The sequence below is a fragment of the Hermetia illucens genome, chromosome 2 (genome assembly GCF_905115235.1).
Source record: "Hermetia illucens chromosome 2, iHerIll2.2.curated.20191125, whole genome shotgun sequence".
Taxonomy (NCBI): Eukaryota; Metazoa; Arthropoda; class Insecta; order Diptera; family Stratiomyidae; genus Hermetia; species Hermetia illucens.
The window spans coordinates 124,676,677-124,691,078 of record NC_051850.1 but is presented as its reverse complement, the minus strand read 5'-3'; the positions used below and the strand labels follow the sequence as shown (position 1 = coordinate 124,691,078).

The 14,402-nt window shown below is 44.3% G+C and overlaps 2 protein-coding genes across 4 annotated transcripts in view; both read right to left on the bottom strand.

The window, feature by feature from the left end:
• The window catches only part of LOC119650117 (acyl-CoA-binding domain-containing protein 5), a 200,153-nt gene that overhangs the window by 59,807 nt on the left and 125,944 nt on the right, over window positions 1–14,402 (bottom strand). The gene's annotated exons all lie outside the window — the stretch shown is intronic.
• On the bottom strand, window positions 6,003–7,168 carry LOC119650113 (putative protein TPRXL). Of its 2 annotated transcripts, XM_038052637.1 has the most exons (3): window positions 7,057–7,168; window positions 6,643–6,971; window positions 6,003–6,498 (listed from the first exon to the last, which is right to left on the bottom strand). In XM_038052637.1, exons 1-3 carry the CDS (start codon window positions 7,135–7,137, stop codon window positions 6,027–6,029), a joined length of 882 nt encoding a protein of 293 aa, XP_037908565.1. In that variant the 5' UTR covers window positions 7,138–7,168; the 3' UTR covers window positions 6,003–6,026. The 2 variants fall into 2 exon arrangements, with proteins under 2 accessions (XP_037908565.1, XP_037908564.1); XM_038052636.1 differs by having other exon boundaries at window positions 6,003–6,971.

The window sequence follows — 14,402 nt, the reverse complement described above, 5'->3', positions numbered from 1 at the left end:
TTGCGGTATCTTCCGCTTCTCTAGCCAGCGGAATAGAAAATTCCCTTTTGTCACGGCCCACACTACGCTGAACTTCCCATATTTCCCTGAATATCGGAGTTCGAGCATTCATCGATCCACTTTCACGATTCCGCAGTCAGCCAGACGTGGTCAACAACCTATGCAGCACCCACGAAAAGAGCATTTTTGATGGCAACCCAATGTCCATCGATATTCTTAGGCGGAGCGGAAGCAAGACGCATGCGAATGTATCCGGCTATCACATGGCGCTTCTTTTCGAAGTCCATATCAGCACCTTTCTTGTTACACACGCACGATGAAAGTGAGCAACTGCATGCGATTCAAAGTTAAAAGTAATGCTGAGTAATTTTCGAATTGACAGTAGTGGAGGTATTATTTTTTGTGTGATTGATGATCTGCTATCGAAGTCTTTTGGATCCCGTTCGTTTACTAGGAGGGGTAGAGTAGCCTCTAGGATTCTTTGAAGTAGGGCTTGGAATATACCATAAAACACCATACAAGAAGAGCATCCGTGATTTAGTCAAAATAGATCAAATCTATGTACGTGCTATCTCGGCTAGTAAGGATGGTGATGAGCATTCAGGACAGACTAACTGAAGACAAGCGTCAATTAACCAAAAACAATATTGAAAAAAGTTGAGAAGATGAGTTCTGGAGTTACCAGAAAGCTTTTCCAAGCCAATGGAAGGAACCATGGAGCAGTTTTAATATATTTACCGTACTTCGAACTCTGCTGTTTGGATCAGATGAGGTTATGTGGAATACTGTCGAATATCTTCTCTAGATCTAAGGCTATGTAAAGACGACTTACGCAACTACAAGGAGTATATTGCATCAATCGTTCCGCAGCCCTTGACAAACTCAGCTTGCTTCCATCCCGGCAATTTCAATGATATCACGAAAGTGTTTATCAGGCATTCAAAATCGGAAGATAACTTTAGCACTCCGTCGGACTTTCTTAATATTAGGTAGGTTGCCGAAACTCAACTTTCTGATAGAGATGGCTAAGTGATGTGTGTCATATCACAAAAGTGATATCTCAAAGTATAATATCACATTACCATTACAAAGTGCGATCGAAACATGACCAAACATCAACATGAATTATCGTCACAATATCTCTTAATATCAGGACATCACCGTAGTACCCCCAATAGGGAAGTTATGATGATATTATACTTGCGATAAGTAACTTTTTCTTATGTCGGCGCCGCTGTGATTTTACATCACAGACATCAAGAGTAATAATGTAATCCCGGTTTCTAGTGTCAGCAGCGGTAGCGGTTGTCGAATGCCGATGGCAACTGTTGCTTCTGTTCTCTTGACTGGCTAGAAAAAGGGTATCGGACTTGTGTCTGATACCTTATTTTTGAATATGGTGATTGTTTCCTTACATTACTTAATAGCCATTAATTACTTTATAGCAAAGCAATAGGAAGAAAATGTAAATACTTCTAAGGGATAAATAATATTTAGTAATGTTGACGCCGATGTTATATCCCACCACGAAACATCACCGTAATATCACCTACTAAAGTGCGCGCATCTCTAATTTTCAGCTCATCAGTCTAATTTGATAGCTCCTGACAGAATTAGAAAGAAAAGCAACATACCTACTAGAAAGGTAAATTTGCTACCACAAGATTTCACTTGCTTATCACAAGGAACAGTGTTCAAAAAGGAATTCGCTTTTATGACATTCACGGATATTGAAGGAGCCTCTAATTATGCCTTCTTCGCAGTCAGCTGTATTCCACAATGGTTTCTGAAAGACGAAAGATTTTTTCCACAACTTTCTATGAACTATATGGCCGCTGTATTCAACAACTAATTCGCAAACATAGCACATAGCAAGCACAATTTAAAATTAAAGTTTAGAATATGGTCCTTAGTATAGCTGCGCAATATAGCTGCTGACAATTCAAGAAAGACGAAGATAGGCTTGAGCATCCCCCATGGTCCGATCAATCAGCTACCGTAGATACAGAAGCTTAACGCAATAGTTTTGGAGCCAATCCAAAAGCCAACAATCGCAGGCCTCCGTCTTAACTCTGTATTCAAATCTTAATTATCCGGTATTTGCACGAATTTAGGTTCCGCTGAAGAAGGCAGCAAGTGGATGCTGAAATACGTATTCGGGAAAATAAAGTAAATTAAATTCATTGACAAAAAGGAAAGTCGAACCAGTTTGTTTGTCCGGACATGAATTCGATCAATGTAAATACGCCGGGCGCAACACGCAATACCAAAACTATTGGTTTTACCCCGGACAATTGAGCTGACTTCAAGAAAGGCGTTATTGTGTGTCTAGTGGGTTTTGAAGACGTAATGTACTCTGAGTTAGTCCTAGATGATCAAACTATTAACCTGACTTCTACTGAGCACAATTTGACCGAATGGATGCGGTGCTTATCGAAAAATATCTTGTTTTGATCAATTGCTCCACATCGACTATATACGAGTAATCTGGATTTTGCGCCGTTCGACTAGCAGGTATTTCGCCCTGTTCCTTCGTGGATGCAACTTCTTCTTTTAAAGGACAGCGAAGGAAATCCGGCTAACAGATCTTTACTTCGAAATTTGAAGTTTATTAATTGTAGTTTTATTTGCACTTAAAACCAAAAAATAAAAAACTCTTAGCCCGCCAAATGTATTATATATGGATAATATACGGTAACCAAAATTGAATTTTAGTAACAACAAGAAATTGCTATTTCTAAGGCTCGGTTGCTTAAGCCTTACTAGAGCGATGAAAACTAGGGCAAGTACGGCCTCCACCCACTTTTTACCACCATTCATTTTAGGACGAAATGATGAAACAGAGGTTAGCCGCATATAAACTGAATGCCATACCGTGGGCGTACTGCCATGCATCTATTCGGAAAACCCTTCACAAACTTTATATTGCTTCCATTTACCCCTCGGTGTGGTATAGTGCGTCAAACACAAATACGCGCCATCGTTCGCGGTCACCTGAAATGCTCCTCTGCACGATTTCCTAAGACACCCGCACTCCTTATCTACTATTCTGTGACAATTTCGCTTGGGGCGACCTACTCGTCGGCAATCTTGAGAGAGTGGATTCCACTCCATGGCGTCGCAAGAAATGCAATTGTCGCTCCTCCTCAATGTAATGCAGATAGGAAGAGTGCGACGATTCATCAGACTGAGAACCTTGGTTTTTTTTAGTGTATATCTTCAGTCCAACTCTGCTTGCCTCTCTTTCCAAATCCAGAGCCATTTGGCCAAGTCCCATGACCCGGTGAAAGAGCAAATATATGTCATCAGCGTAGTCGAAGTGTTTGAGGAAAGATGTCATGGTCCATTGAATTCGTCCACGTCCTCCGGACAAGGCAGCGCGAAGAACATCACGAATATCAAAAAGAAATAATATCGGTAATACCACGTGACCTTTTCGGACGTCAACTGTGGCTCTGATAATGTTCGAAAGTTGAATGTCCGAAACCTTTTCCGAAATCGACGGAGAGCAAGTGTAGCACACTATTCACAATGATTTGTAGGGTGTTGATGTAGTCAATACAGGAGGATCCGGAGTGGAAACCACCCTAATCTCTGTCCATAAAGCTTCCGAGATGTTCTTTAATGCGTTCCAGGATCATTTGTGACAACAGAGAGTACGCAGCTGTCACATTCAAAACGTATCCCTTCTTTAGAATCTGAACGATCATTCACTTCTTCTACTCTCTGGAGAAGGTATCAGATCCCCAATATTTTCGTGTGAGTGAAAGTAGCAAATCTGCAGTAAATACAGTTGCAGCGATAAATAACTGCGGGGCGACTGTCAAAGGCAACGGCATTACTCCGTTTGAGTGCATTGATGGCCGAAAAGATTTCTCTTCTGTTTGGAGGAACAGTCCATATCCGCGTGTTACGGTAACTATTCATTTCATTGACAAGAGGTCGAACCTCGCTGGATGTGATATGTTTAAGAACTATAGTGGAGTGCACAGTCCACCTCCTCATTTGCTCGTCATCATGGTTTAGCAGTCGACTGTTAACGTTCACAGAACCATCGAAAGATTTGCGACCACGTGCAAGCTCTTTTCTGATGCGGTATACACTTCTCAAATCATTGCCTCTGCGGAATCTTTCGCTTCCCTGATTAGCGCAATAGCAAATTCGCTCTTATCACGGGTACGATGAACTTTTTAGGATTTCGCTCGAGCGCGCCACGCCCTCCATCACCCGCAGCGGTCAATAGAGCTTTCAGCCCATTCCGTTCATCGATCCGTTCCCACAATTCCGTAGTCAGCCAGATCTTATGACCCCCCTTCGCAAAAGTTAGATTGCTTTGATATCTGTTGACCTCAGGTCCTTTGGGATTATGAACATAATTTATTTTACTAAGGGATTAGTCATTGCAAGGTACCAACGTTAGGAGTGGTTTCGGCAAATCCGAGGATGGAGTTGCCTAAATCCATCAATGAAATGTGACATCTATACTCCGGGGGAAGATGTAATTCATTTTACCAGATACTGCTTAAACTCAGCCTACTAGACGAAGTTATCCTGATGTGAACATTAGGACGCGTGAGCATTACTGGTTACGAAGAGCTTTATGAAATCTAACTGAGAAAGCATCAAGCTTAAGAAAAGCAGGGAACAGTTGGCAATCCATTCGTTGTCAAGAATGTACTAGATGTCGCATCGCTGTATAGTAACCTAAAAATACTACGGCGACGCTTCTATTGTCTCTCCAGAAAAGGGACCTGAAAACTTCGATATTAAAGTCGTTAAACCCACTCTTTCATTAAGGTTTTTGTGAAACAGAGCCTTATTAGAATCGATTCAATGTCTGTCTTTTCATCTGTCTGTCACACCAGATTTCTTCGGAAACCGGAAGGTTATTGTCATGAAATTTGGTAAGAACATGTAGTTTGTGAATCCCTTTACATGCAGCAAGTGGCGTCATTTTGCGTTGAGTTTGAAAAGGTGCTCCCCATATATGTGAAATAGGGGTGCAAAATGTTTTTTCACAGAATATATTCATGTGTCGTAATGAAAGAGCTCAATTAGCACTTTTCTGAAATTGGATGGAACATAGGGAAGTGGGAGCTCAAAATGTATGCCCCGAAAAATGTAACAGGTCTCGATCTCACAATGGTGCACAAAATCTAGGCCTCAAAATACACACAGCAGACTAGCATATTTTAGAAATTTACCCGAAACCCCCCTCGGTTTCATTCTAGAAGTACAACCATAAGTAACAGCATAATACACAATTTTGGAAAATTTGAGAGAAAAAACAGCTATTATCAACAAGCGTGTCCAGATGGCTCTCGAGTGGTTAGAGCGCTGGACTGTCGTAGCAGAAGGTCGCGGTTCAAATCTCACTGATGGTAGAGGGATTTGTTATCGTGACTCGAAGTCGGATACCAGTCGACTCATCTGTGAATGAGTACTTGAATGTAATCAGGGTAATCACCTCGGCGAGTGCAATGCTGACCACATTGACTCCTACAAGTCTGCGAGCGACACAGAGAGGAAACTATTTGAATAGACATACCGAAGAGTAGAATAAGCCTTATGCGAATTGAACTATTAAAACCACACCTCCTCTCAGTTCATTTCTTAACCTTCCCATACTTTCACCAAAGTCGTATCAAGCAATTTAATCAATGCTACATATATTTCATTGCAAGGTATTTTAGGGATTGACAAGCACAAAAAGCGATGTTCCAAACGACTAAGCGCAACAATCGACGTAGCCTAAAACATATCAAAGTAGAAGAGAGAAGAAATCACTTAGTCCTATGACAGGTGCCAGCTTTCAGCATCTTGCCAGGTCTTTGCCATGCAGTGCCCAGACCCTGACAAACTTAATAAACTACTAATGTATCAACTTAAACCAAAACTTTTTAGTCATTGTCATTTGAGAATCACACACATATCCACCAGATACAATTGGCCTAAAGTTCCAATAAAACGTACTCCTTTTCATTAATTATTTATTGAGAGAAACCAAACCTTTTTACAGAGGAAATTTAACCGCGTTGATTCCTATTTCCGCGGTTGCGATTACGTCGATTGCGATTTCGGCGATTGCGATTCCGACGTCTGCGGTCACGAATGCGGCGATTGCGCCTACGACGATTACGTAACCTCCGTTGGCGATCACGACGTCTTTTGTTACGAAGTTGGCGCGTCCTTCGAGCTCTGCGTGCACGTGCTGCACGTTGACGACGCTGGCGTGCTTGCTGACGGCGACGTACTTGCTGACGTCGAAGTCTTTGCAGCCGTCGAAGCCGAGCGGCATTACTATTAGAATTTGTACCAGAATTTCCGCCATTGATTCCAGCACTACCTCGATCAGTATTTGAAGCGGATGGGTTTGAGTTTGAACTTGAGCCATTACCAGAACCTCTGTCAGGAGTCGTGTTAGAATTGGGGTTAAGAGTGGAGCTGGGATTGGGATTAGAAGTGGGGTTCGAATTAGGATTAGTAGTAGAGCTAGAACTGGGGCCAGGGGTAGAACTAGAACTGGGGTCGGGGGTAGAGCTAGAACTGGAGCCAGGGGCAGAGCTAGAACTGGACCCAGGGGTAGAGCTAGAACTGAGCCCAGGGCTAGAGCTAGAACTGGACTCAGGGGTAGAGCTAGAACTGGAGCCAGAGGTAGAGCTAGAACTGGACTCAGGGGTAGAGCTAGAACTGGATCCAGGGGTAGAGCTAGAACTGGAGCCAGAGGTAGAGCTAGAACTAGATTCAGTAGTGGAGCTAGAACTAGATTCAGTAGTGGAGCTAGAACTAGATTCAGTAGTGGAGCTAGAACTAGATTCAGTAGTGGAGCTAGAACTAGATTCAGTAGTGGAGCTAGAACTAGATTCAGTAGTGGAGCTAGAACTAGATTCAGTAGTGGAGCTGGAACTGGAATTGGGAGTGGAACTAGAATTGGATTCGTCTCGCCTTGTCCGAATTAATTCGAATTTATCCTTTGAATAAAAAATGAAACAACAAATAACATAATTACCATCACATTTCCCTTTCAACAAAACTGACTCTCCTTAAAATACTTACATCGAAATCAAGAATAGGTGCCGACAAAATGGTTGGCAAAAATAACGCCAAAGTCAAAATAATAAACGATAAGGACTTCATCTTTAGACTAGATATGTTTAATCAACGAAACCAAGCTCTTTCTATGAATCGAATGATTACCCGCGCTTTTATATGCTCCAATTTTCTAAATCTATTTGTACAACTGCCAATTTCTCCTCTCCACATGCAGTAAAAAAATTGCAAATAGAAACCATAAATAAAATACTTTCGTATGAAAGATACTATTTCTCTAACTTAGTGTCAATTCATTACATCGGTTAGGTATTAGCTCAATCGGGAAAACGTAAAACAAGCTGAAGAACCGTTTTGTTGCATCTTTCTTAAGATGACAATTGCAATAATTTGACCAAAACAAATATTAGGGATCTTCATGGACATGGTGTTGTTAAGGTTTTGTGTAAAAGTAAACCTTATTAGAATCGATTCAATAACTGTTGCTTGCCACACCCGATCTACATGCAAATGGCCTTTATTGTCCTTTACACGTAATAACTGGCATGATATTGTGTTAAGTAAAAGGAGGACATGCACGTAACAAGGGGGTGTATTAATTAATTAAACAGAATATGAGCATGAGTGGTATCAAACGAAATGCCTAATATTAGTCGCAGAATGTAGCCTTGGAGGACTCCGTTTTGGATTTCAGATTCCAGGGAAAATTTATCTCGATGCGAAACAGCCTCATTGACAAGAAACTGTGCGAAAAATAAAAATAAGGAGCGAATAGGGGACACAGAACTCAAGGGTGTTGGATGAAGACTACTTACGCGCCGTTTGCAGAAACATCACAATTTCAAGGCTCAAGCTTTTTTGGAACGTAATTGTCCTTTAAGGTAAACAAATCGGAAAATCGGAAGCTGGAGGCTTATGGTATGAAAGATTTTGTGTATTTCTTTTATAAAGAGTTTTTGAGTGTCCATTTGTCCCATTGGTAGGTAGCACGTAATATATGCATGGGAATTTGCAAATAAGTGGCAACTATGATTAAATTGTTAGTGATAGTGCAATTTCCACCAAACTTGGTAGAATCATGCTCTATATTATAGCCTATATTGCTGCACTAGGATGCACTTAAGGGCGGTTTTCCAGCCAAATACTTAACATTACAGTAATATACTATTTTTAACTTTATTTGAACAGATATCGATATGTAGGGTATTTCGGAGCCTAGGCACCATATAGTGGCAGCCTCTTGATTTTTTTTCAAATTTTTCGGTTAGATAGTTTCTGAGAATGGATTCGTTAAAGAAATGGTCACTTTCAACCTCCGCACTTCCTACCTTTCCAACCAATATCAAAACTAAGACCGGCTTCGGAAAGTACTAATCGAGAACTTCCATATAATACTCCACAGGCACAATATAAATCAGCAAAAAGGAGACTCCGCAGCGCTATAAATAAAAGCAAAGCTCGCGGCTGGCAAAATCTTGTTAATGAGGTGAATGATGACCCGTGGAGACTTGGCTATAAGCTTGTCACTCGGAAAATCGGGGCTCTGCGGAAGCCCTGCATATTGAGCACCGACCAGATGGACCGCATTGTGCGGGCATTGTTCCCCAGACATCCTGTACGGGTTGATGTAAATAGCGCGGAAAGCGTCGTGGATTGCCCCCTTTTCACAATGGGAGAACTCGAAGAAGCGGTTCTCACTATGAAAAACAGGAAGGCGCCAAGTCCTGATGGCATCCCGGCGGAAGTTTACAAACTGGTGTTCCGCCAACGGCCAGAATTGCCGCTGGAAGTGTCCAAAGCGTGCTTGAAGGAGGGTATTTTTCCTTGTCGCTGGAAAGTGGCCAGACTCGCGTTGATCAGTAAGGGTAAAGGAGACCAGGAGCTCCCGTCTGCATACCGACCGCTGTGTATGCTTGACACGGCCGGAAAAGTGCTCGAGAAGCTCATCAGGGGTAGACTCGCTGAAGCGATCCGTGCTGCCGGGGACTTATCCGCAAGGCAGTTCGGGTTTAGAACAGGGAAATCTACAGTGGATGCTGTTATGGAGGTCGTAGATGCGTTTAATCGAGCCGGGGCACACAACCGCCGATCTCGACGGATAGTGCTCCTCATAACGCTTGATGTCAGAAATGCCTTCAATTCCGTAAGATGCTAGGCACACTAGAGAAATCTTTCACGTGCCAAGCTATCTCTTGCGGATATTGAAGGATTATCTGAAAGACCGCTTCCTGCTCTATGAGACGCTAGGAGGAGAGGAGGATGGAAATCACGTCGGGAGTAGCGCAGGGATCCATCCTAGGGGGGACCTCTGGAACGCTTCCTACGATAGTCTGCTGAGACTTGATATGCCCGAAGAGTCGCGCCTGGTCGGTTATGCAGACGACGTTGCGCCACTTGTTGCCGGACACACTGTCGAACAGGCGCAAAGCAGACTTGGCATATTGATGCGACGGGTAAGCGGACGGATGACTGCTCACGGTTTCAACCTTGCGCTGGAAAAAACCGAAGTAGTCATCCTGACCAGAAGGAGAATCCCGACCTTGCGTCCCATATCGATCGGCGTGTTGATTATAGAGTCAAAACCAGCGATTAAATACCTTGGTTTAATGCTCGACTCAAAGATGAGCTTCTTCGAGCAAATCAAAGCAGCCGCGGACAGGGCTGCAGCAGGAGTCAGCTAATGGCGAATGTCGGCGGCCCTATATCAACTAGGAGACGTTTCCTCATGGGAGCAACGCAGTCCGTGCTTCTCTATGGTGCGGGGTATGGGCTGATGCCCTTGACAAGGAGGTGCATCCTAAACGCCTCGCTCAAGTGCAGAGGCGGGGAGCTTTGCGAGTGGCGTCTGCTTATCGCACCGTCTCCGAACCGGCTGTGATGGTGATTGCGGGAGTGATCCCCGTTGCCCTCCTTGCCAAGGAAGGCAAAGCTATCTACCGCCGTAAGGGCGAAAACTTAAGAGAAGTGGTTGCCCGTGAAGAACGTCAACGCACCCTTAGCGAGTGGCAACTTTCTTGGCAAAATGAGCCAAGGGGCAAATGGACTGCGCGGCTCATCGACAAATTAGACCCATGGTTGAACAGAAAGCACGGTGAGATTGATTACTTCCTTACCCAACTTCCAAGTGGGCATGGAGGTTTTCAGTCTTACCTGCATAGGGTTGGGAAGGCGCGATCTCCTGATTGTGTGTTCTGCAATAGAGTGGCGGATGACGCTGAACACACCTTTTTCTCTTGCGAGAGGTGGGACGGCCTCCACCAGCAGCTTTATGCAGACACAGGGGAGCTCTCTCCAGACAACATTGTCAGAGAGATACTAAAGAGCGCTGGCAGCTGGAATCGTATTGCGCATTATGTTCGGGCTCCTCTTATTGCGAAGAAGATTGAACTTGACCGGCGGAAGGATCGGGCAGTAAGGGGTTCCCTGAACTAACAACAACTCCCCTCCTCCCATCCCCTCCCGTTGGTGAAAGGAATTCCCTGACTTGAGGGCTCCCAACGCCGGGAGAGCGGGAGGACTAGCCCGAAGTAATGTGTCAAACGGTTCCAGGCTAGTTCTCTGATGACAGGGAGGTGTTTAGTTGGTAGTCCGCCAGCGTGCTGTTGCGGGAGTCCAACACTCTGTGCATAAACGCATTCACCTACCCTACTCCCAAAAAAAAAAAATATAATACTCCACATGACCATATTTGATGAAAAAAAATTACACCCCCTTTTGCGTGCATGGGAACCCCCCTTAAATTCAACGTAGAATCCTGTAACTCACTGTATGCGTGAGCGTTCACAGTTTCCACCTTTCCACCAAATCTGGTGTCAATCGCTACAACTGTCTCCGAGAAAAATGTCTGTAACAGACAAGCAGACAGGCAGTAAACCGATTTTTACACAAAACCTTAAAAAGATTAAATTGGCTTGCGATATTTGGTACGACTAAGAGGGTATCGTAAATCCATCGCCATCGTTGCTGATTTGTTACAATGAATTCCTCATGAATGAATTGGGGGTCGCAGCTCCCCAACCCTGCGAGAAGTGCCGAATGCAACACGCAAGCGAATGTAATTGACTATCAAATGGTCACCTCTTTCTAGGCCGATACCAGCGCCTCTTTTGCTAGGCATACCTACTGCTGATCGCAAAGTGGTCGATTTGGTTGATCATACCGTGCTCGAACAATGTGCCACCAATGACGACGCAGTAGAAGTTGAAGAAATCCACACCATTATCGTTACGGTCGCCAAGACCGAGTTTCCTCATCACATATGAGAGGAAAGTGTTGTAAGATCCCACTTTGGCATTCAGATCACCCATCACCTTTAGGAAGCGTCCTATTAATTGCACTTATTTGCTGTACAATTGCGATGCTCCTTAACTTGGACCTGAATTTGCAGTTAGAAAGTTGTCAAAAACCGACTCCCGATTAAGGCTTTGCGGTAGCCGTGAGAAGCAAGCCGGATTCGCGTCTGCTACCACTTTACTTTCCAGAGTACAAAAGCACATTACCGTAGGAGGGAGCGGAGAACTTTCCAGAGTGTCACCATCTTACTTATATCGTTGGAATTCTCGCATTGAGTTGAAGAAAGCGAGTATTCTAAGAACCCTTGCAACCTTACTTCCTTGCAGGAGCGTGCGCTTATTCCAGAAATTCATCATAATCGGTTTTCGATAACCAAAGGCCGTAGCTTCGGTAGCAGTAAAGGTTCCGCCGCCTATGACAGCATAGCCAGGGTAAAACTGTACACGGCCATTAGAGAATTCAGCATCCCAACGAAATTAACGCTGACGAGGCTGACCCTGACCAATGTGTGAGGCCAGATAAAATCAGCAGGACCACTCTCGAGACCATTCAACATCAACAGCGGTCTAAGACAAGGGGATGCTCTGTCATGCGTCCTCTTCAACCTGGCCCTGGAGAAAGTGATTCGCGATGCAGACTTAACTACTGGCCTACGCTGATGATACTGACATTACGGGAAGACCAACGCGAAATATACAGCCTTCCTTCATCTAGATCGAGCAGGCGGTGCGGGATCTCGGGCTGCACATAAATGAAGGCAAGACGAAGTACATGGTGGTAACGTCAGCGCCAAAAAAAACAAAGAACGAACAACATCGGATCGCGCTGGTCAAACGAAAACAATAAAGATAGGAGACTACAACTTTGAATCCATTGAAAATTTCCCCTATCTAGGGTCGAAAATCATAACCGACAAGAGCTACGATGATGACATCCGCGCACGGTTGTTGGCAGCCAATAGAGCGTATTTCAGCTTATAAAAACTGTTCCGCTCGAAACGTCTCATCATAGGGTCAAAGCTCTTACTGTACAAGACAATGATCTTGCCAGTCCTCATATATTCCTCGGAGACTTGGTTTCTTAACAAGAAGAATTGTAAACTCTTGGCCGCGTTCGAGAGAAGAATCCTCCGAAGAATTGTTGGCCCCCTACATAAGGATGGACGATTCCATAGCCTACATAACAACGAAATCTAAGAGCGATACCATGACTGGGAGGTTGTGGATAAAATCCGGCTCAATAGGTTACGGTGGGCGGGTCACTTAATCCGTATGGATGAGGATGATGCCACCCGGAAAGTCTATAAGGACAATATATATGGTAGAAAAAGAAGCCAAGAAGACCCTGCCTGAGATGGAACCATGGCGTAGGTCAGGATGCCAGACAGCTTTTAGGGATATTGGTGGACCTCGTCGCAAAACCAGGGTGTCAAGAGTTCCTTATTAAGGTAGGCCTAGACCGGATACTGGTTATTGCCCCGTTGATGATGATGAAAGGTTCAAATTTTGTATCATTTTTAGTTTTTTTTAGCTTCACGTCTCCTTAACCGATACGCGAGTCCGCACCGGAACCCCAAAATCAACCAACATGGAACAGCGCGTGAACCTAGCGCAAGATCACCCCGCGAACTGAATCTGGAAAATAAGAAACTCGAATGCCTCATTGCTTATCTAAGGCAGGAGAAGTCTCGTTTGAGAGTGCGATCCCTCGTGGACTTTCCTCCTTCTCATTTGCGGCACTCAGATCTGGGATTTCACGACTTCACGTGCGCGATTGACCTCGAGATATTCTGGCCACTAGACCATACACTCACGTTGGGCGCCATTTCTGAAGACAAGGTGAAATTGATCGAATGCTGGCTTCGGAAATCATCGGGGAATCGTAAAGCGCCTGGCCTTCCCCGATCAACTTTGTGATGAAGCCTGGTAAATAGCTTCTTTGCCTTGATGCGTGTAAGGTGAACAGTATCACCGTGAAGGGAGCTTATCCTAGGCTTCACATCAAGGGTATTTCCAGCCGTCTGTCGAAGGGTAGATTTATTACAAGTCTAGGTCTTAAGGATACGTTCGAATTCGACTGGACAAAGCTTTTGAGCCCTGCAATGCTTCTCAAACTATGCAGCTTCTGGTGAATAAAGTCACTCCTGGTCACTTACCCCATAAAGGTTTTGTATATTTGAGCAGTATGCTCATCGCAGAGACCTTCGACCAGCACTGGCTGCTCTTAGGCGACGTTGACTCTCTGTCGGAGACGCACTAGCTTGATATTGAACATCCGAAAGAGCAGGCAGGAAGAAGGCACATCGTCGTTAATTTGACGATTTGTACCGAGCCCCACCGTTAAACATTTATGGCCGCTCCTTAGAATGCCTGAATAATATCAGCGATTTGTGCTAAATTACACTTCGCTGACGGCACCGTTGATAGACATGTTTCAGAAACGCCGTCAGTTTTGCTGATCTGGGAACCCTACCATGTCGAAGAAATTTACGTAGGCTCAGCGAAACTACTCTGTCCCCAAACAGGAATGTTTGATAGCGTTGTACAAATTCCGGGCGCAACTTTCGAAGTGGTACCCGACCACGTTTCGCTTAAGTGGCTAATAAATCAGTCAAACCCTCACGGTAAACTGGTCAGACGGGCATTGAAGCTTCAGGGACTCTAAAAATCCAGTGCCTGATTCTCTATCTCGTACATACTCGTACAAACGCATTAAGTCATTACCAAATCGTTCGATGCCTTCACTGAATTTTAATCCGTACATACTCAAGTACAAGCAGACAAGATCTGCAATGGAGATAGCTGTTTAGCCTTTATCCTTTAGGAGGTTTCTTTTAGATTATGTTTGGCCCTGGTTATTTGCGGTCCCTGGTCGGAGGTTCATTGTGGCTGTGTTTACGCACTTATCGTGAGCAGAGCCCCTTATAAGTTCAATGTGCAGAGTTCCACTTTACAACCCGGGGCCACAGACCTTACTGATCAGAGATGTTAGATATGGTCGCATCCATCAGTATGAATGCTGAGCCCGCACTTTGCATTAATCGGTGCTGTCGTGACATC